Source organism: Sturnira hondurensis, unplaced genomic scaffold (assembly GCF_014824575.4).
Source record: "Sturnira hondurensis isolate 20B ecotype Veracruz unplaced genomic scaffold, ASM1482457v3 Scaffold0006713, whole genome shotgun sequence".
In the NCBI taxonomy this organism is placed as follows: domain Eukaryota; kingdom Metazoa; phylum Chordata; class Mammalia; order Chiroptera; family Phyllostomidae; genus Sturnira; species Sturnira hondurensis.
Window position 1 is genome coordinate 5,000,117 of NW_028079344.1, and position 22,810 is coordinate 5,022,926.

The following is a 22,810-nucleotide window of genomic DNA, read 5'->3' on the forward strand; positions in this document are numbered from 1 at the left end:
GGTGAACCATACAACCTTGACTAGGATAACCTAATATAGATGCTAAAAGAAGTAACACTAAATCCATTTTCCACTTTCAGAACACATGTTTCATACTTGCCTGGTGTCATTGAATTCCTACATAAGTTCTGTGCCACGTGAGAGAGACATTTTTACATGATGAACGACTGTGGGAGTGTGGTTATCAGCATCTCCTGACTCAATCCAAACTTGACTGGGTGACTGTTAACTTTTATGGAGTCACAAAGCTTCTCTCCTTAGAACTGTTAAATTCCCAATTAACATGCTGCTGGTAAGGACTTCCAGCTCTAAATAGCTAAAGGAAAGTTCATTCTCCTCCCAGTAAATTCCTTAGATCAGGTGTCTCTGCAACACGAAAGGCCCTTCTTTTATTATTTTTTTTAAAGATTTATTTATTTCCAGAGAGAGGGGAAGGAAGGGAGACAGAGGGAAAGAAACATTGTTGTGAGAGAGAAACATCAGTTGGCTGCATCTCACACGCCTTGCAACCCAGGCGTGTGCCCCTGACTGGGAATCAAACAGCTTGATCCAAGAGCCGCACCAGCCAGGGCAGAAAGGCTCTTCTTGTAAAAGCCACTCACAAAGTGATCTTTTTTTCCTTCTGACTAGTTGAGATGAGGTGACATTCTTGATGGCTTATTGGTTGCTGTATCATTTGAAATGCAAATGTTTTGAATTTTCTATTTGCGTTACAAGTTGTTCTGCTTGAGGGTTCTAAGTACAGTATCTGCTGGTTCCTGGTTTGAAATGGCTCTCCTAGGAAACCTGGCCTTTTAAGGACCCATTATTCCATTACAACACCCCAGAGGCATCTCAGCAGCAGATACCTCCAGCTCAAACCCTTCCAGTTCGTTTTTAGGAAACCTAACACCAGCTTTAGTGCTCGTTGCTCCTGGCTGCAGGTTTATTTTTGAAATTCCACTTTACTGAGTTAGAACTTCTTGCTCACAGCTCTCCTCTCTAGCCATTCTTCCCCCTCTTCACACACACCCTCAGTGCACATTTACAGTTTCAGTTGTGATTCTTGCATTTTAATTTCTTGCCCAAATAGCTTGGAGATGATCATGTGTTGAAACTAAATTGCTCTGACATGCATAAGATACCATAATGGAAAGCTTTCCTTTTAATTTTTTTAATTAAAGAAAGCATTTAGTATCTTTAAGAGAGCTGGAAAGAACTGTCATGGGGAGGGAGGGGTAGAGAGCAGAAGCAGCGGAGCTGACACCCCAGAGGGGTGTGTTTCTTCCCTCATGCTGTCTCAGACTCTGACGCAGAAGCTCTGGCTGCTTCAGTCTTCCTCTGCCTCAGGAAATGAAGGTAGTACTTTGAGGCTTTGGTTCTACCACCTCAGAAATTACTAAAAATAAGCAAGTCCTTTGGTGATACACAGGCCACACTTACAGCCAATTCATGAATGAAGGCTGAAATTTGGGCACAATAGTGTAGCTTAGGAAAGACACTTTCTTTTTTTTTAAATTTTTTTCTTTTTTAAAATATATTTTATTGATTATACCATTACAGTTATTCTATTCCCCCCTTCATTCCCCTCTACCCTGCACACCCCTTCCCCACCATTCCCCCTCTTTAGTTTATGACCACATGTCTCAAGTTCTTTAGATTCTACATTTCCCATACTATTCTTGCCCTACCCCTTATCTATTTTCTACCTACCATCTATGCTACTTATTTTCTGTACTTTTTCCCCTTCTTCTCCTCCCACTCCCCTGTTGCTAACCCTCTATGTGATCTCCATTTCTACGTTTCCCTTCCCGATCTAGCTGTCCTCTTAGTTTGCTTTTGTTTTAGGTGTGGTTGTTAATAACTGTGAGTTTGCTGTCCTTTCACTGTTCATATTTTTCATCTTCTTTTTCTTAGATAAGTCCCTTTAACATTTCATATAATAAGGGCTTGATGGTGATGAACTCCTTGAATTTGACCTTATCCGAGAAGCACTTTATCTGCCCTTCCATTCTAAATGAAAGCTTTGCTGGACAGAGCAATCTTGGATGTAGGCCTTTGCATTTCATGAGTTGGAATACTTCTTTCCGGCCCCTTCTTGCCTATAAGGTCTCTTTTGAGAAATCCGCTGACAGTCTGATGGGAACTCCTTTGTAGGTGACTGTCCCCTTATCTCTTGCTGCTTCTAGGATTCTCTCCTTCATTATAATCTTGGTTAATGTAATTATGATGTGCCTTGGTGTGTTCCTTCTTGGGTCCAACTTATTTTGAGCTTCCTGGATTTCCTGGAAGTCTATTTCCTTTGCCAGACTGGGGAAGTTCTCCTTTATTATTTGTTCAAATAAGTTTTCCACTTGTGGCTGTTTCTTTTCCTCTTCTGGTACCCCTATAATTTGGATGTTGGAATGTTTAAAGATGTCCTGGAGGTTCCTAAGCCTCTCCTCATTTTTTTGAATTCTTGTTACTTCACATTTTTCTGTTTGGTCATTTCTTCCTTCCTTCTGGTCCACTCCCTTGATTTGAGTCCCAGTTTCCTTTCCATCACTATTGGTTTCCTGTGCATTTCCCTTCATTTCAATTAGATTAGCCTTCATATGTTCCTCTAATTTGTGACTAAAATCAACCAGTTCTGTGAGCATCCTGATCACCAGTATTTTGAACTGTGCATCTGAGAGGTTCACTATTTCTTTTTCACTTAGAGTTATCAGCTCTGGGGCTTTTTCTTCTTGAGCCATGTTTTGGTCTGTTCGCACCTGTTACATATGAGGAACGGAGCCCTAGGTGTTCACCAGGGTGGGGCAACTCAGTTGCTGGGTTGTAATGTTGTATATGGGGGCGGGGTCCAAGAGGGGCAATGGTGGTCCTCTCTGCTGCCTCTGCGTGGTCTGTCTCACTGCACACGGATGTGTGACCGTGCTCAGCCTGCTGTCTTATGCGCTCACTGGGTCCACCCGATGCTACCCCAAACCTGGGATCTGTCCACGGCTGCCTGGGCACCTGGGTCGGGGGTCTTTCCTGCCCAACCCTGCTCGCTGCTGGCTCCACCCCTCTTACTGGTCCGGTTGAACGGTTCGTTGTTGTCGGACTTCCATACAGTACAATTTTCTGTTCTTTGGCTGCGTCTTTGTTTACTAAACCTTTGTTCTATTCAAACTTGGTTGTGGGAGAAGGCACAGTGTTTCCACCTACGCCTCCATCTTGGCGGAAGTCCCAGAAAGATACTTTCTCAAATAAATTAATATGCTTCTAAGGGAGTTTTAGTGCTTCTTGGTATTGTCCCAGCACTTAAGGATTGAAAATCTATCTCCTGCCAACCCTTCAGGACAAATCCAAGTGTCATTTTAGTCATTCAGATAATTTACTTATTCAAAAGAGCAGCCACCGTGGGAAGTGCTGAGCGTGTTGTTCAGTAAAGACCCCATTAAGGTTACGCAGGTGGAAGTATCCTCAGGTCTCAGCCATGCTTTCTGTGCATGTGTTGACGGGGAGGCAGTGAGGAAAGCTCCATGAGGAAAGCTCCGGAGGGTAGAGGGGAAGACACCCATCAGGACTTCTGCTAGGGCCTCTCCAAGGAGAGGGGCCAGAGCACCCTCTCGGTGCATTTCCCCGACTGTCACTGTGATCTCACATTGACACCCTTCCTGACTGACCTCCATAAGGTCCCCTCGTAGTAAAGAGGCAAGGTGGTTGTCAGTGTGCCCCAGCCCCCGCAGGCAGGCCTGGGCGAAGTCAGTAGTGGTTTCACTGACAATGTGCTTCACCAGGGGCTGGGCCCCTGGAGCCCCTTCTCAACCTGGGAACACAGGAGACTCTCCCTACTAAGAGATGAGGAGACTGAGCTGAGAAGAGTTGGGGACCTTATTATGCCTGAGAGCAGACCTGCAGGCCACAACAGTGGTTCTAGCTCTTGTCTTCCGAACTCCAAGTGGTCCTGTGTTTTCCCCTCAGGTGCTTCTGGAGCTTCCCAAGTCAGACAAAAAAAGTATGACTCAGAAGTATGTGTCTTGTGTTTGTTAACTATCTTAAAGCTGAGTTTCAATCCTCTTAAGTAAAGTTTAACTTGTTTCTGGCACCCAGTGGTTCTAACAGCTTGGTCTCTTGGGTTACCTAAAAGACCCTTCCCACATGATTTGGAAATAATACTCAGTTACTAGAAAACTCTGCTAGTTAAGAAAATCAAAATTCAACCTTAGAAGTTTGTTGTCATTGGTGGTTTTCCACTGAGTATACCATAAATTTGGAAGGTAATTACCAAAAAAGTTCTAAATATGTTGTTTAATATTAGATTTTCTTTAAAAATAAATTTATGTTTCCCATGAGTACTCAAAGTTATATACAATAACATAGATTCTTGCCAGGAGGAGTTGGCCTATGTGTGGTTAATGCAGATTTTCAGTCCAAACAAAAGTGTGATTTTTTTTTTACAGCATTTGTAATGTTGGGTTAACATTTTGAAATCAAGGTCAGAACTTAAAGAATATTTACGTCTCGTAGTCTTTGAGGTGTGAGCTGTGGATTTGCAGAGGGACTCATCTGTAATTTCAAATTGCGGAGAGACTGTGTGGTCTTAGGAGAGTGACAGAGAAGTGAGACTGCTCATTTTGATTTTTAAACCCTCAAGTTGCAGAAAGAAAACAGCCCCCAGAGAGGCAGAAATTTCCTCTGTGATCAAAAAGAAGGCAGCAGCCGCCCCTTTGCGCCCCCGGGAAGCCCCCGAATGCCTCGGCCCATGGGGATGTGGCCCGGCTCCGACTCGGACTCCGCCCCTTTTGAAGAACGGCCGCTCTCCAAGCTGAAGGAGTCGGACAGGTGTTCAGCCCGGGAGAACCTCTACTTGGATGCCTTGACGCTGGAGGAAGAGCCAGAGGAGCCTCCAGCCCACGGGTCCCAGAGGGAGTTCGGGAACTGCCTCCCTGAGGTTGGCCTGGGTTTCGGGATCCAGTTAACCACTGCAAGACCCAGGGGTTGTCAGAAAACTCTGCCACGTGGCAGGCAGGCTCCAGGGCTTAAGTAAAACCGAAGGCTTCACAGTGCCAAGAGCTTTGCTTGGTGGCCCTGACCCCAGACTCCTAGCTTATTGTGCTGGGCTCAGCTTTACTTTGCCACTTGTGTCAGGTTTGGCAATACAGGGCTCATGGCCTGTGTAAACAAAAAGGCCTCACAAATGGCATATCCAGTGAAACACACAGGAGGAAATTGTAGATTTTCTACCTAACTTAAATTCATAGCACAGTCTTCTGATTCTGGAAAACTAATAACAACAACAACAAATCTGTTTTAAAGAAAATAAATACCTGATGTTTGGAAACTGCAAGTGTCAGTAGACGATGGCGTACCGTAAACACCTTACTCCACACAAAGGGAAAACGAGCCAGCACTTAGAAAACTTACATGAAGTCGATGAGCAGGTAGATAAGCTAAGTTCTGGTTAAGCCTTTTTAAAACTGGGTTTTAAAAGTTGACTTTAGAATCATTACCTGTAAGTCCATTTAACAACTGCTGTTCCTGACATTTAACCTGTCCCAAGCACTTAATAGACTGAGGAGAGTTCACATCAATAGTATTGTCGAAATGTGGAGAAATTATACTCAGTCACGTGTCAGCCAGGTCAGGTGCCCTCTTCTTAGCAATAGATGAACCAAGTTGATGTGACGTCACCAACATGCCACCCTGTTTGATCTGTTGGCAGTCTCACGTGGTCCAATTTCATAGCAGCACGGAGGCAGCCCAGGGTTGGAAGACTACCCCGGTGCCACTCCGCAGGGGCCTGCAGCCCATTCTGATCTGCATGGCAGGCCATGCGCACTGGGCAAAGCACACCAAGCTGTTTCGCCTGCCAACAAATAAATCTCCCTTATCCAGGGCTTGCCAGGACCCTTGTTCCTTCTTTAGGACCGCGTCAGCTCGAGGGTGTTTTCTCAAGTCAGCCTGTGTCGATATTCTCTGTCAGCACAGCTCTCGTTCTTCTTAAGCAGAAGTCACTGTAACTTCATCTCTGATTCCAAAATGCAATGTTTAAAATTAAGAAAATATTCAAGCTTAAGAATATCAAACCAAATTCTATAGAGAGGCTTAGACCAAAGGATATCATCCTCCTAACTTACTCCATCGTCCTCATCTTCCTTTCTCCCACCTCCCCTCTCTCTCATGCACATGCACACACTCACACCTGTGTGCACACAGGCAGATCCAGGTCATTACAAAGCCAGGTTTGACATTCACGGAGTCAGCGAAGTCTTTTGAGGAAGCACAGGAGCACCGCTTCCTCCATGACAAAGTTTGCACACAGTTTATCGCCAGTTTTCTTGCTCCCCTGGGTTCTGCAGTCCTCCCACATGGACTGCAGAAGCTCCGACGCCTCGTCACACTGTGGGTTAGGGTTTTATTACTCTACTTCAAAGGCTGAGGGGCAGTAGCACCCTGGTCCAGACTTGACTGGGTGGATGTTTTCCGTGGTGTTTTCCTAGGACAGGAGAGAAAAATATATCACTTAGCACAGAGAAAGCTCTTGGGCAACCAACATTTCACTGATTCAGACAAACTTATGTCTTCTTTATAGGAAGAAGAAAACCACAAGGGAAATCTTCAAAGGTAAGTAAGACGGATGAAAACGATAGTAGACAGCTGAAATAAGATCCTCTTAAAAATCTCCGCTTGTCACTGTGGCCTGTCGTAGTACTCTCTTCAAAATGACTTAAAATAAGACTTCTGAATAAGTACGTGCTTTATTGTTTTTAATTTAATAAATAAGGTATTTCTTATTGTTAACAACAAAAAGGCCAGAGGTGTGCTGTGTCTTTGTGCTAGTGTTAGGGCGAAACCTTTGCAGGTACATTGTCTGTTGATCATGTAAAGGGAAGATTGTGTTAAGAGGTGTTTGAAAAGTCCATGGGAACTCCTGTCCTCCAACTTAAAGTCTGAGGAAACTCCCTCATGATAGACTATGAGACCTGATCCCGTACATTTAAAACCTCTATTGGTAGGATTTATTAAAATATTTCCTGGCAATAATCTTTGAAGTATAGATAAAAAGTAGTTGATGTTGTTGATGTTAGTGATCATATATTTTAGGTCATATGTATAAGAGGACATTTCTTAAAAGATACACATAAGCAAATTTGTTTTAATGTAAACATTGAAGATACACAGCTGAGGGGAACATAGAGAGATTTCTCTTAACAACTCCTCCCCCCCCCACAGTCTTTTTCTTTATAGATGAACATGTACCATTTGCACTACATGATGACTCTCCCCTGGTCCATTCAGTGTTTCCAGATCTCCTCACCTCTGGTTTTTCTGTGAAGTTCACATTCATGAATTTCTGTCCCCTTCCTTTTTTCTCTGTTGTCAGATTAACCCCAGACCTAGAACTGCCTTTGGTACATTGCTGTCCTTCACACTCTGTCTTGTCTCTCCTCCTCAGATAGTACAGGGAGGCCCTTGAAAGTTCAGGCTCAAGAGCCAAATGGCCTGGGTTGAAACCTATTTCCACCTCTCACTGGCCATGTGACCATGGCTGAGTTTTGTAACTGCTTTGTGCCTCGGTGTTCTCATCTGTGAACAGGAGATATTTTGATTGTTTTTACACATAAAGCAATTCCTGGCACAGAATAAACAGAAAGCAACATGTAGGTATTATTTTATCTGTCTACTTTCTTCCTCTCTTAGCAGATCTCTGTGCACTGTAGCTCTTTATTATTTTTAATCTTAATTGTTTCTGTTAAGTTCAAAACTAATCCACGCTTGTAAAATTTAAACAGTACCAAAATGTTCAAAGTAAGAAAGTGCACACGTCCTCCCCAACATTGCTTTTCCCTCTCACTTCTAGCAGTTTCGTGTGCTCCCTCCATACTTTTTCTCTGCATCCTGATGCACCTGCACCTGTTTCAAATGTCTCCTGGTTTTTGTAGTTACTTTGTTTCACTGTGGATGAGCTAAGGTTGATGCCTTCCCTTCTTCCATCTACATGGTCTCTGTTGCAAGGTATCTGTCCGAGCCCCAAAGGCAAAGTCCCCACATGGGCGCCAGTGGTCTGACTTCGTGAGTTGCTCCTCTGTGGGCAGTAGTGGAGGTTAGGTGAGCTGTGTCCAGAAAGTGTGGGAGTGTCAACCCTGCAGCGTCTGCAGAGCACTCCCAGCCCCCAGTGTTCTGAAGCTTAAGACCTAGTCACAAATCAACCTAGATGTTTATTTTCAGCACCCCTTATAGCCAGCTTTCTGTTATTCAGCAGGCATTAGATCACTGGTGGGCTATTTCTAACAAAAAAAAAATACCAGTGACTTTTGCCTTCAGTAAATAACAACAGGGTGGAAAACCTAATGGTGGCATTTTAGTCTGGTCTTTTACCCTGTGACAAAGATCATAAGAGCATGCCCTGCCCCCTCCCTGCCCCCCCCCCCCCACCGTGAGGGCAAAGCCACAGAGAGTTTTACCCATTCTGTGGGCCAGTGCATGTGGTACAGAGACCCCAGTTCTGGCCTCACCATCATTAATCAGTCCTACAGTGGAGAGGCCCAAAGACTTCGTCAGAAACCCATTCAGCAGGGCTGGGCTAACCTGGAGCCCTCCTGTATTCAAGCCTTTGTTTGGAGGTGGGTGGATATTAATATGTCCTATGAGAAAGGGTTCTAGTTGCAGAGACGGTGAGTCTGCATCCACCTCACATCCCCACCACCCAGTCCGGACGGATTCCAGGTGAGGGGGTCCAGGGCCCAAGCCATCAGGCAGAGTCAGCCGCAGGCCTCCTCCCTGGCCACCACTTCTTTGCCCTGGGTGGGCTGGCAAGCTGCTTGAACACTTTGGCAACCTCCTATCTTAGGACCTGCCCCGGCCTGTAGGAGGCAGTCAGTAAATTCATGCCAAATAAAAATACGTTGAATTAAAGTGCTGATACATTGAGAAAAATCTACATCCAAATCCATGTCTTTCAGGCAGGAACTTACCCAAAACTGGCTGTTGCTTTAGCTCACCTGTCTTCACCCTCCATTGTGTGTGCTTGTCTGCGTGCATCTTCCTTTTACCCCAAAATCCAGGAGAAGCAAGAACAAAGGGAAGGCTTGACTGTAGAGGAGGAAACAGAAATGGCAGAGGAGAGCTGAGTCCTGCTGGTGGATGTGGGCAGGGCCAGATGGAATTTGTTTGAAATGGTATTTGGAAATTCACTTGCCAACCTCATTACATCTTCCATTTGGCCCTTGGAGATTATTAGTACTTCAAGTCAACAGAGAATGAAGCTGGTGGGTGAAAAAAAACTTCAGATGATAGTTACTTTGTTGTGGTATCTACCCCACCCCCAATACCACTAGCCGGTTTTGGATCGGAACTGTGGTATGTTCATGTCAGTAGCATGGGCACCTCATATAATGCTTGGAATTCAGGGAACTCCCGGGAAGTTGGGAGCTGAAGGCACCGGTCAGTGGAACAGAGATGCAGAGCAAGGCCACAGCCAGGTTTCCCTTCTTACTGTGGAGCTCCATGGGCTAAAATGAAACATCCAAAGCGGATTAGGAGCTTAGCTGTGCCTGCCCAATCGCCCACCCTTCCATTTGTTCCCACAATATTGAGTGTTGCTTGCATTACCTTCTGACCAATACAAAACTCCTGGAACAATTCCAGAGCCATAAAAAGCCCATTAAACATCCACAGGGTCAACTCAGGAGTGAACACCAAGCAGCTTGAGAACATTTTAGTAGTTCTGTCAGAGACTGACACGAAACAGGCACTGCTCTGCTGGGGAGGCCACACGCGCTGAGCTGGGTCGGGGTCGTAGGCCAGCGGGCTGCCAGGCTGGTAGGCAACTGACATGTCTTCTCCCCTCTTCTCCCAGGGCCGTGTCCGTGTCCTCCATGTCTGAGTTCCAGCGCCTGATGGACGTCTCTCCCTTCCTGCCAGAGAAAGGCCTGCCTGTTGCCAGCAGCAAGGAGGACATCACTCCACCCCTGTCCCCTGATGATCTGAAGTACATCGAGGAGTTCAACAGCAAGAGCTGGGACGCAAGGCCCCCAGGCTCCTGGCCAGACAGGACCGATGGGGTGTGGGCAGAGAGCGAGGCCAGTGCTGAGCCTTTCCCTGACTCCTCCTGGTACCTCACCACAAGTGTCACCATGACCACGGACACCATGACCAGCCCAGAGCACTGCCAGAAGCAGCCCCTGCGGAGCCACGTCCGCACTGAGCCATCCGGGGTGCGGGTGCTACACAGCCCGCCTGCAGTTCGCAGGGTGGACAGCATCATGGCAGCGGGCGCCGAGGGCTTGGGCCGGCTGGAGGCTGATGGCCCGTTTTCTACAAGCAGACCCAGAGTGGGCACAGGAGACACTAAGGGGGGCCCCTCAGAACATATGCTTAGCAAGTGGCCTTGTGCCCCCTCCAGGCATTCCCGAGATTATACAGAGGGAGGGCTGCACCCCCTCGATAATACCCTCTGCACCCCACTAGGTTTCACCTCCCCACTGCACAGCCTGGAGATGTCCAAGAACATGAGTGATGACATGAAGGAGGTGGCCTTCTCTGTCAGGAATGCCATCTGCTCTAGTTCCCCTGAGCCCCCAGTCAAGGACATGGCCTGTCAGACCAATGTGTCCCGGACCACTGGGACGCAGACTGTCCAGACCGTCAGCATCGGCCTACAGACTGAAGCCCTGCGTGTCAGTGCCATCACCAGCAGCCCCCACAAGTGTCTGACGCCAAAGGCAGGGGGTGGTGCCACACCTGCGTCATCTCCATCCCGAGGCCTCAGGAACAGGCAGGTGGCCCCCGCCATCGAGAAGGTGCAGGCCAAGTTTGAACGCACGTGCTGCTCCCCCAAGTATGGGTCTCCCAAGCTGCAGAGGAAGCCCCTCCCCAAAGCTGACCAGCCAAATAACAGGACCTCGCCAGGGCTGGCCCAGAAGGGGTGCAGTGAGTCAGCCTGGGCTCGCTCCACCACCACGCGGGAGAGCCCCGTGCACACTGCCATCAACGATGGCCTCTCTAGCCTCTTCAACATCATTGACCACAGCCCGGTGGCGCAGGACCCTTTCCAGAAGGGGACAAGGGCTGGGAGTCGGTCTCGCTCAGCAGAACCCCGGACGGAGCTGGGCCCAGGCCAGGACACCAGCCCCAATTCCCGGGGACAGTCACCCAGCCCTATTGGGGTTGGCTCAGAGACCTGTAGGGAGGAAGGGGGAGAGGGCACGCCTGTGAGGCAGGACTTGTCCGCTCCCCCTGGTTACACGTTTACTGAGAGTGTGGCCCGGCTCCTCAACAAGAAGCTATTGGAGCATGCCTTAAAGGAGGAGAGGAGGCAGGCCCCCCACAGCCTTCCAAGTCTTAACAGTGACAGCCACGTGGGAGAAACAGTCAAAGCCGAGCCAGGGTCCATCGAGGTAATAAAAGCTAAGTACTCCACACCCTCGCCATACCAGCTCTTCCATTCACACGTTGGGAAGACACGTTTAAACCTGGGATTGTACTAAGTCAATTCATTTCAAGAATTCTGGTCCATAATATAGGTTCTCGTGAGCTGGGGAGATGCTGGGTTTATGGGAGAATGGAGCAAGCAGAAACAAACCCTGACCTCGCGCGCCCTTCCTTTCCTTCCTTTCCTTCCTTTTTAGAGGGGAAGGGAAGGAGAGAAGGAGAGAAATATTAATGCATGGTTGCCTCTCATGAGTCCCCTGCTGGGAACTGGTCTGCAACCCAGGCATGTGCCCTGACTGGGAATCGAACCGCAATCGTGTGATTCGCAGGCCCGGGCTCAATCCACTGAGCTACACCAGCCAGGGCCCTGAGCTACTTCTTAAAAGTGATTCAGATTTTCTCATCTAAGTGATGGATGCTCATCTGTTTATCTGGGCTTTTCACTTGGGGTCACAATTTGCCATCTTTCTGGATGAATCTGTGTCCTAGGAGTACATGTATGTGAAGTATGGGAGAGTCATGTCAGGGCTGTGTGAATGTTCCAAGTCTGCACAAGTGACAACACGAGAGGTGTGCCGGAGAGGGCTTGGAGGGTAGGTTTGACAGCATCTCTCAGGAGGAGCTGCAATGGCTGAGTTCCAGTGTTGGCTTCAATTCAAATACACAGTTGAAATGCTGCCTTAATACTTGTGACCATCCCCCTGACACATCACATTGTCACATTTTGTAATTATTGTTGTAACTCTATTAACAGTCTTCTCAGATCAATCAATCTTGAACTCTGTTCCAATGTACATAAATACGTGGGGTATTTGTACCACAATACTTTCAAAATGGTCCCCATTTCCACTTACGAATGAACAAAATACAACAAAGCCCAATGGCAGTGCTGGGATGAAAGGAGTAACGATGCTGGCCTCACAGTTCACACAGCACTGAAGATGGTCCCAGCCCTCTGACTTCAGGAGTGGTTGCAGGGGTAGACTTGAGGGGAGCCCTGACCCCCCAGTTGCCTGATGAACAGAGTTCACACAGTGGAATCCAGATAGCCACAGCATTTCTCTAGGCAGGGCAGCCTGGCGGATGGCAAGGTTTGTGGGGAGGAGAGAAGTACACCTCCTGCTTTCCCAACCACACGGCTTGGGCTTCGTGAGTGAGGAGAGGAGGTGTACTACATCCTGCCCTGTGTTTCCCACAGGGGGTCCATGATGGTTGGGTTCCCAGGCTAACCCACCAAGTGGTATTTAACTCAAAATACAGAGTTCAAGTCTGAAATAGGTTACACCATTGAAGTTGCCAGTGACCTACAGAAGTGGCAGTGCCATGTGTTTCAACCTAACCTTGATAGTGCATGACCACATGTCCCGAGATGCGCGTCTCTGTGATGAAGTGGTGTGTGTGCTCTGAGAAGAACAAGTACTGTGGGTGAGTGTTCTCAGGTGACGGATGGTGCCTTCTGTGGGCCCTCAGGTAAGTGACTCGCTGCTGCAGAGTGTCTGTGCGAATGCCTACATTTCAGGGCTCCAGAGCAGTCAGTTGAGATCAGGGCTTTGTCCCAAAACATTAACTGACTGTGTCTGGAGTGTCCTTTTGTATTAAAGACTAAATAGCAATGAATTGTTAGGAACCAAACAGTGCTTCGAGGTAAATGCTCCTAGCAGTTTATGGTAATATAAAGAAAAAAATTCAGTTCTAAGGTGTGGAAATGGTTTTGTCAGTACAAAGCTATGCCTACCCCCTTTGGTTCTCTATAAAGTATTTAGATTTTCTTCTCACTTGGTATGTTTGCTACCATGGGAGATGATTGGCCATTTTGAAGTGAGCACAGCTTCAGGGGCCATGTTTCAATGTCATGGACGCTTTCTCAGTTTTTTGTTGGGATTTCGAATGTTCTAGACTCCAGTGGATTTATTCCTTGTCTGAATCGACATACTGCATTAGGTCCCTTGGGGAACCCTTCTCACCACTCCATAAATAATGTGGTAGTTCTGGGTTTTCATTCCCAAATCGCCGAAAGCAATTCTGGGAGCAGGCACCTGGCTTGTTGACGTTAAACTTTTACTGTTCTTTTTTCAAAAATGCTTTTCAACCTACTTGCTTTTCTTTTCTTTTCTTTCTCTGTCTGTTCTGTCCAGAACCAAACTGTCTTACTAACTGCCCCCTGGGGACTCTAAGCCCTGCCTGCCTCACTCCGTAAGTGCTTTCGTCCTTCTTTCCAAACTCTCTGGACAGGTCATTTGTGTAACTTGGGGTTGGCGCCCGACACTCAGAAACACGGCAGAATCATCCCAGCTACATCTGCTCTGTGAGGCAGCCATGCACACTTGCTCTGGGTGCATCTGCAGGGACGGATGGATGGCCTGGACAGTCTCTTCTGCCAAGTGTCGACCGCTCAGTGCGTAGAAAGGCTCTTGGGTTATGGGGATCCTGCTGAGGTCTCTGCTGTCCTGTGCGGCTTGCGGTCAGGTGCTTTCAGAGAGGGGCTGCCTCTGGCACAGACTTCTAGCCTGTGGAGATCTTAGAGCCAAGCATGTGTCCCCTCAGCCTGGACCTGCTACCGGTATTGGTGGCACGTGTTACTACCACATGCTGTATCAGGCATGACCATAACACAATGAGGTTTCTTTGCTTTTTCAACAACCACACCAAAGTGAGGGAAAGCAAATACACCTTGTCCTTCCAAGTGATTGCCATAGGTGACCTAGTGAGTGCTCAATAACTGTTTGTTCATTGATAAACAACAAAACCATCTCATGTTTTTTCTGCTCCAAAAAACTCTCAGAATTGACTTCAGAGCCCAAATCAAGGCACATGAGAGAAAATAGGAGCTTTGTTTTTAATCAAGATTACAATTACCCACCTATCTCATTCACTGATTTTAACTTGTGCTGAGTACCAAGGTACAGTTGTCTCAAAGACGAAAGAGGTGCTCCGAAAAGCACATACCCACATAGCCCATGACAGTATCCTCTCGGGAAAGGACTGCGTGGGTTGCTTGCATGTGCTGGTGTGGTCACACAACACTTCTTCCTATAGAAGTTCCCAAACAGGCACTAGTGAAGAGGAGGCACAGAACTAGTGGGAAGCCCATTCTCATCCAGCATCAGCCAGTGCACATTGGCTCTGGTGTCCAGTCAGTCTGTAGCAGCAGCCTTTCCGACGCACACATACTTGCACGCAGCACAAACAACACTTGGTCACAACACAAGCCGCAGTCTTACAATACCAGGAGCAGTGACACCAAAAAACAACAGCTGAGCTGAAGTGAGGCGAGGACGCAGCTCACCCCCCACGTTAGTTCACATTCCAGCTACTTCAGCCCTGCACTGCCTTCACAGGTGAGTTGTCTCTGTCTCATGGTCCTCGTTAGCATAGGTGCTGTGCTCAGTGGGGCTTCCCTGTTGTCGTATAAAGTGCCAACCGCAAAAGAGGCAGGGGACGTTAACAAGTAGTCTCCCCTGTTAGTGCTCCGTCTCTGCTGACTCGAGAGGGAGGCACCAGCTCCTTCCATCACTGTCCTGTTCCACCTTCCGTCTTCTTCCTTCCCACATTGTCACATCGTCCTTCAACTGTCTTTTCCCTGTGTCGCTCCCCTACTCTGCTGACCAAACGTTCTTCATGCTGATCTTTGCAGTTGCTTGTTACCTCTCTTTAAATCCTCTGACTTTCTGCCTGCCTGGCCCTGAGAGCCTTCACTCTGTCATCCTTCATTGGGGTGGTTTACCATCTGAGCTTTTGGTTGTCTGGCTGTCATTTGGTCAGAGATGCACTCCATCCTGTAGAACTCACCATTTCCTTATGACACAGCTTTTCACATTTCTCTGCGCCAGCAAATTCCAAGTTTGGGTGTCCTTGTTTCCTGTCTTGGAGGATAAGGACAAGTACCTCAACATGTTTTAAATCCAAAAAAGGAGCAGCGGACCTCGAAAAGAAGTATTGGAGGTGGTGGAGGGGGCTTACCTGTTCTCAGAAGGTGTGGGCTACCTGCCACACGAAGGCACAAAGCACCCTCTGCTTTCACTCCTTTAAGTGCTGCTGCGAGGAAGAGCCATTAAAGAGAACTAGACCTGAACCAAAATTTCTGCCAGCAGCGTTTTTTCATGTTGTGGGAGTCTGTTTAACCCACTGCCAGTCAGTTGGGAATAGACAGTAGCAGTTTGTTTTCAGGTGAGTCTCATTTCTAATACAGCTGGATGAAATCATGGGCCCTCAACAGACCCAGGCATGGGGAGGCTGTCGTCTTAGGGAGTGGTCACTGTCGTTAAATAGGTCATTCATTCAGGAGGGCCCAAATGATGGATCAGCTGGATCAGAATATGACCGCTCGGCCTGCGTGGACCACATGGGGCCTGTGGCCTGCCCCACCTCTGTACGCTCCAATTCGGATGGCACTCTGTAAACACTCCCATCTCATAGCTTTGTCATGTTTTTTATCCTGATTTGATATTTTCCCATCACTGTCATCACTGATCATTCATATTGAATTCTTTACTTAGCATTTTAAGTTATTCTTCAGGAGCAAAATATAAATTAACGTTCTGAAGTTACCCCTGATCTATTGCATTAACTTGAGCCTGTCAAGAAGTGTGTTTGGGGGAAATCACCCCCAGAGCAGGGATATCAAACTCATTTTCCCCGGGGGGGGCTGCGTCAGCCTTGTGGTTGCCTTCAAAGGGCTGACATAATTTTAGGACTGTATAAATGTAACTACTCCTTAATTGTTAAGGAGTTGAAATGACATTCGGCCCTTTGAAGGCAACCACGAGGCTGAGGTGGCCCCCCGTGAAAATGAGTTTGGCACCCCTGCCCTAGAGGAACTGTCCGTCGGAGTAACCCTGTCTTTTTCTTCCCGGCTTTGAAGGAACTACCTTGTTCTGCACTAGCTCCATCCCTGGAACCCTGCTTCTCCAGGCCCGAGAGACCAGCAAACCGCCGCCCTCCATCCCGTTGGGCCCCACCTTCCCCCACTGCCTCCCCAACACAGTCACTTGAAGACCCGACCTCCTTGGAGGAGCTCGGTGACGAGGAGCCACCTGGGGAGAAGCCACACCTGTGACACGATGCAAGTTTGCATGGATTATCGCAGAATAATTCACTGTAATTTGCATAACCACATCATCATCATCATCGACAAAACTCTGCCCAAAAGGAGAGATCCAGTTTTCCCAAGGTCAAAGGATGTTTTAAAGAAAAACACACAGCTGCTGAATGTTCAACCTGTGAACCAGAGATGTTTCTAGAATGAAACAGTCAATGTGCCTGTAATAACTTAATTTTTTCATAGCTCAGAAGACTATTTTTGTCTCCATCTTTTTTACACTCAGAATATTAAACAAAGGGGTAAATACGATAAATTTTAAAAAACAAGAGTTTTAAAGATAATACATTTTAAAAGACTCTGAACACCCTCACTCTCAATATTGACTGCCTCTCTGTTAAATTTGCACTGTTACATTTTGGTTGGGTTTATTTCCATATTGAATTAGAGTGTTTTAAGTTAATTTTATTTCGTCAGTGTTTTTGGTTTTTGAGCATTTCTGAAAACTTCAGACTGTCTGATTCCGTGAACTCTGTGTAGTGAAGAGGCCATGAAGCCAGTAGACAAGGCAGAGATCCTGTAGCCTGGAGGGAGACATGTCAGCATCCGGGAGAAGGGAGCGTCTCAGCTGGGCTCGCCAGGTTCTTGTATAATCCACACACTCTACGTGACTTGCACGTCTTCGGATTCAAAGCACTGGGGTGCATGTACATACTGCTATTGTGGTCTCCCCATCACCTAAGTGAGTCGTCTGTCCCATTGTGATACATTGTGAATTCCCTTGTACTGTACTTCTGTTGTCTTCTTGCATTGATGATACAACAGCAATGGTGTTTTTAAATTATTGTTAAAAGATTAACTGGCAATATGCAGTGTTTACTCAAAATTTTCTGTTTAAGGAAAAATACTACAAAAATCATGAGCATACCAAATGAAACAAAGAACGGTGCATTGGGGTCTGTATGAGACGATGATGAAGTGGAAATAAAGCCTTTACGTCATGGCAGCCTGTGCCCAGGTCTTGTGTTTCACACGCCCTCCACCTCTTCTAAGGGCTCCAAGAGAAAGTGGCTGTACCCAGGGGATCTGGTGAAAAGGGAGCGCCTATAAAAAGGCAGCAGCTGCTGACGTATCTGTAACAGGGCATGTGCTGAATGCAGGATGATGATGCAGTTTCCCTGTATTCTGAGTGTCCTGGGATAGCTGCAAAAGCGACTTCATTGTTGAAAAAGCCAAAATGGGGGACGGGGGGAGTGTGGGGATGTGAGGGAACTGGCTATCCACAGTCAAAATGTGCCCAGCCTCTGTCCCTCTCCCCTCTTTGGGAAAGAAGTGGCCAGGAACTCCAGAGCAGGCCTTTCCGTCTTGACACTGAGGTGTGAGTGATAGCATAGGAGTCTACAAAGGCGAGGTGCTGCCAAGAGCACGCAAAGGACTTTTCAGCCAAATCTCCTGGCTTTAATGTTTCATTAACACTTTTCTTCTTGTCTAGACGGGCTAATAGAATAAGTTCTATTCCCAGCATTATCAAAGTTTCATCTTTTAATATTTTCCAAAAAAGGGAAAGCAACAACTATTGACAAGGATGTAGACACATTGGAAACCCACCCCAGTGCACTGTTGGTGGAAATGTAGAATGGTACAGCTGTTGGTACAGTGTGATGGTTCCTTAAAAAGAATTACCATGTGATCCAGCAATTCTACTCCTGGGTTATAGGTCCAGAGGAATTAAATGGTGCAACTTGAACATACATTTGTGCACCCATGTTCACAGCAGCGTTTTTTATAATAGAGTGTAATCAACTCCAGTGTTCATTGATGGCTGAATGGGTAAATAAAATGTGGTCTATACATTAAATGAATATTATTCAGCCTTAGGAAAGAAATTCTGACCTATACTACAACCTGGGTGAACCTTGAGAACATTATGCTAAGTGAAATAAGCAATTCACAAATATAACAAATATTGTAAGATTCCACTTACACAGGGTGGGGCAAAAATAGGTTTACTGTTACTCATATGGAAAATAATACAATAATAATAATATGAGAATAGACCCTGTGTTTCATGTACTCGCAACTGTAAACCTACTTTTGTCTCATTATGTGGGACCTAGAGTAGTCAATTTCATAGATTAAGTATTGGGTTGGCCCAAAAGTCAATTTAGTTTTTCCCATAAAGTAAAAGACACATTTTTCATGTTCAGAAATAACTTTATTGATTTGGGTATTTTGATTATGTCAGCTATCTCCTGCATGGTGTAACATTGATTGTTCTCATTTAATGTCTTGAGTTGATCACTGTCAACTTCAACTTGTCTACCTGACTGCAGAAGATCATCCTGCAAGAAATCTCTAGCACAAAATTTCACAAACCCTTCGACACATACAATCAGTCACAGCACCTTCTCCACACACTGCACAAATCTTTTTTTTTCTTGTATTTCAGTTGCATTTTTACCTTTCTTGAAATAATACAGCATAATATGCTGAAAATGTTGCATATTTTCTTCCATCTTCAATAATGGCTACACAAAAATCCACCAGTTTTGGTGTTCTTTTTTTTTAATGCACACTGATACAATCTAACAAAATTGTTCCAAATGAAGTAAAAGACAACTAAGCACAACTAGAGCCATCTTATGGAAAAAAATAGACTCTTCAGCCAGCCCAATAAAATAATGGTTACCAGGAGATAGCAAGAGGGAAGAATGGAAGTTAGTGTTTAACGGGTATGAACGTCTGTTTGGGATGATGAAAGTGTTCTCAAAATGGATAGTGATGATGGTTGCTTTACAATGTACTTTAGGCCACTGACCTCTATGCTTAAAATGATTAAAATGGTAAATATTATGTTTTATCACAATAACATTTTAATGCAAAAAGTAAATATTCTACTTAACCACCATAGACATAGCTGCAAACAAATGATTAAGTTTTTGCGTTTTGTGTGTGTGTTTGCCTACCCTGCACCCAGGGTAAATGCTGAGAGGTATAATAATATTTTTTCAGCTGGAAGCCACCAGCCAGCAGCAAGAAGGAAAGTTGCTCGGCACTCATAACTAAAAAAGCTTTGGTGTCGTGGGCAGTTACAATCCAGATCCTCAAACAAAGCCATCAGGACTGCTCTGTGTAATGGCTCTGCTCTCCTCTGTGTGGCTTTATTTTCAGACAAGAATTGCAAGAGTTGACAATGACAGTCCCCAGTGGCTCCTATCATTTTAGATCTAGAGACAGAGGGTCTCTTACCGAGAGCCCCTCTTACCCACAGGAGCCCCAGGACCGATGAGTGTCCTGGGTCTGCTTTAGTTTACAAGTCTGCCCTGAGCCCACCACTGGCAGATTAGCCCAGCAAAGGAGAACCAGGGAGCTGTTAGAATAGAGGGGAAAGGGTGCTTGGAAGACAGTGAAAGCTGCTTACATCTGTGGGGCACCCTTCAATTATGAGGAGAGGCTCCCATCATCAGAGATAACTTGCTGTCTAATTGGGGGAGTTGGAATTCTCAGGCACAAAAACAAAATACAAAAAAAAATTGTGGTGTACATCTCAAGTTAAAGGGCTTAAGCTGGAGGGACCTTGAAGGAAGAGCAGGATTTAAATGTGAAGGCAGAAGAGGTGGTTCTGTGGGAGAAGAGTAGGGGCAGAGATGAGAGGAAGTGGTAATAAGAACATCTGCCCTGGACAGTGAGGGGGACCTGGGTGGGAAGCAGGTCCTGCGTGAGCAAAGCCACATCATGTGGTGTCAGTGCCTTGGAAGCCATTTTGGAACTGACCTGACCATCCAGTTTTCTAATAGTTGAGCGTTGTATTCTTAATCCTTTTATTGTGGAACCACTTAACCTTTGTAAATGAAGGATGGTAGAATGAAAGCACTTTCTATGTGCCTGTCCAAATGAATACTGAGGCACCTAAGTGGGAGATGCAGGGCTCTCTGAAGGAGAGCAGCTGCATAGCAGACAGCCTGCAGGAAGTTTCTGTTTATGTCTCCGGGAGCCAGTGTTAACGTGCCATTGGCTTTTATGTCCTAAACTAGGAGGCAGAAGCAGGTTCCTCAGCCATAACTAACAGCTCTCGCATTCTGGGCATGCCCTGCCCACTGGGTCCTGGCCAGCCCCAGCAGCCCCAGACATTTCTCATCAAACTGCAGTCAGTCTGGGTGACTGCAGCCACATTGCACCACGTCCTTTCTTCTCCTTATAAGAAGGTACCATGTTACATTAAGGTTTTCAGTGTTACGTGTCTTTTAAAAAACAGGCGTATCATAATTCTAATTTTTATTTAGTACATTTGTGTTTCACCCTTTTTAAATTAAGCTTGTCAGAGTTATTTGTATTTATTTTGTTCAAAAAGTAACTGAGTACAACCATCATTTTCTATTTTTAATTCATTGATTTTTTAAAATGGTGATAAAATACAATAAAATAAAATTTACCATTTTAACAATGTAAAGCATACATTTTAGTGGGATTTCGTATTCACAGTGTTGTTCATTCATCATCACTGCCTAGTTACAGAACGTTCCCATCACCCTAAAAGGACATATGCATTAAGCTCCTCATTCTCTGGCAGTCACCTCACCCGGCCCCTGGCCCCACGACTCTGTGTCGTCTTTATGGATCTGCCTTTTCAGGATATTTTGTGTAGATTGAATCACACAGTATGTGGCCCTTGGGCTTCTTTCATTGGAGATGTTTTTGAGGTTCATCCATATTGTGGCATGTATCAGTACCTTATTCCTCTTATAGTTTAAACTGTTCCATTTTATGGACATACTACATTTTGTTCATTCATCAGTTGATAGAAATGTATTTATTGGTTATCTTAAACAGCCTTGAGCATTCTCCAAAAAGAGCCAATTCACAATGAATTGATTGATGTGTGCATCAATCATTTTATATAATCAAGGCACTCGGGCATCTTTAACTCTCAACCTAGTTGTTTCAAGAGGCCCCCAGTACATACTATACTTGTCATACTTTTCTTGATTTGCATTTAGTCCTTTTGGCATCATTCTCTGAGTGCAGTGTGCACTGGAAACCAGTATAGCAAGAAATCAGGCTGACTCATAAGCAAGCTGTCTATTTAAATGAATTTGATGACGCTGGTCTTAAACACAGTCTGGGTGGCTCGAATCAATGTGGCACCAAGAGTGGAAAAATCTGAATTTGAATTCTGGTTTGAACAGTTAAAGTAATGCCACTTTGGGCCATTTCACTAAGACTCATTTGAAAAATAGCGACAATAATACCTATTTCCCAGGTGTATAAAGATTAAGGTTTACTATGTACCTACAGTATACAACATACTATACTAGGAGTTGTGGACACCAGAAATGAGCAGAAAATACAAGCTCCCAGCTTCTCTGGAGTTTATATTCTATTGTTAAAATGTAAAAATTCAACCAAGTAAACCTGAAGATTTAGTTGCCTTTATGAAATCATGAATTGGGCAGCACCCCATCAAAATTTAAAGGAACTCTAAAGGGCTGTACAAAATGGAAGGTTTTTAAAGATGGAAAGGGGGCAGAAAAAGGAAATGATTAGTAGGGAATGAGTTGTTTCAGGCAAGCTCACCCTCCTAAGGGGAATGGAAGGGGCTTATAACAAATGACCTCACTATTGTTGACCAGGCAGTTCCAGATTTATAGGTTAAAGATTACATTTCTGGGAGAAGCTGAGGCTGTACTTAGTTTAGGTATTAAGTGTTGGTTTGTTGACATGGGCTTAGCACAAGTGACTTCATTTTAGTCCTGTTTTTAATTTTTAATTCAAGCAATGAGAAACACATAATGAACAAACACAAGTGTGATGGAGAGTAAATGAAATCCTTCCCTGGAAAGACACCACTGGAATTGAGGATTGAACAAGATGTAGCTGTCATTCAGGGAGAGGGAACATCTAATACAGTGTTGAGATGAGAAGGTGGTCATGAGTGTGGTGTGTTCCAGAAAACAAAAGAAGGACCCTGTAGCCTGAGCAAGGGGAGAGGGTTAGTGAGGAGAGGCAAGGGAACTTGGGAGAGGCCTCATGGTTCATAGGAAAGAGTTTTATGCCAGGTAGGGAAAAAATCCATTGAAACATATTAAGTTGAGGGAGTTACTTTTAAGCAGACTATTGTGATGTAAGATAAGAAGGGGCAAGATTGAAAGGCTTCTCCATAAAAGGCTGTTGGGTTGCCCCTGAGGAGCCATGGTGGTGGCTCGAACAGTTTTTGTGCCGTTATTATTAGCATCACCACCTGCAGGCTTGCCACATGCTGCTTATTAAGAACTGGGGTTTAGAAACTGCTGCTCAGGCTCCACTTCCAAACTCTAGAATCTACCCCAGTTGTTTAGATAAAAGCTGAACCAAGCCCTTATTTATTCATCTGCTACCTCTCAGGCTAGGCCGGCA

The 22,810-nt window shown here is 45.6% G+C and overlaps 1 protein-coding gene across 9 annotated transcripts in view; it reads left to right on the forward strand.

Annotated features, from left to right (window-relative positions):
• MTCL1 (microtubule crosslinking factor 1) overlaps positions 1-17,970 on the forward strand; it is a 148,371-nt gene extending 130,401 nt beyond the window's left edge. For 5 of the 9 annotated variants that reach the window (XM_037050343.1, XM_037050347.1, XM_037050344.1 and 2 more), the window contains 4 exons: positions 4,601-4,897; positions 6,539-6,570; positions 9,806-11,345; positions 16,241-17,970. In XM_037050343.1, coding sequence (XP_036906238.1) covers positions 4,601-4,897; positions 6,539-6,570; positions 9,806-11,345; positions 16,241-16,435 — 2,064 coding nt within the window. In that variant the 3' untranslated portion in view covers positions 16,436-17,970. Of the gene's footprint in view, positions 1-4,600; positions 4,898-6,538; positions 6,571-9,805; positions 11,346-13,514; positions 13,573-16,240 lie in introns of all 9 variants that reach the window. The other 4 variants (XM_037050348.1, XM_037050351.1, XM_037050350.1 and 1 more) reach the window with 2 other exon arrangements.
• Positions 17,971-22,810: the final 4,840 nt, after the last annotated feature.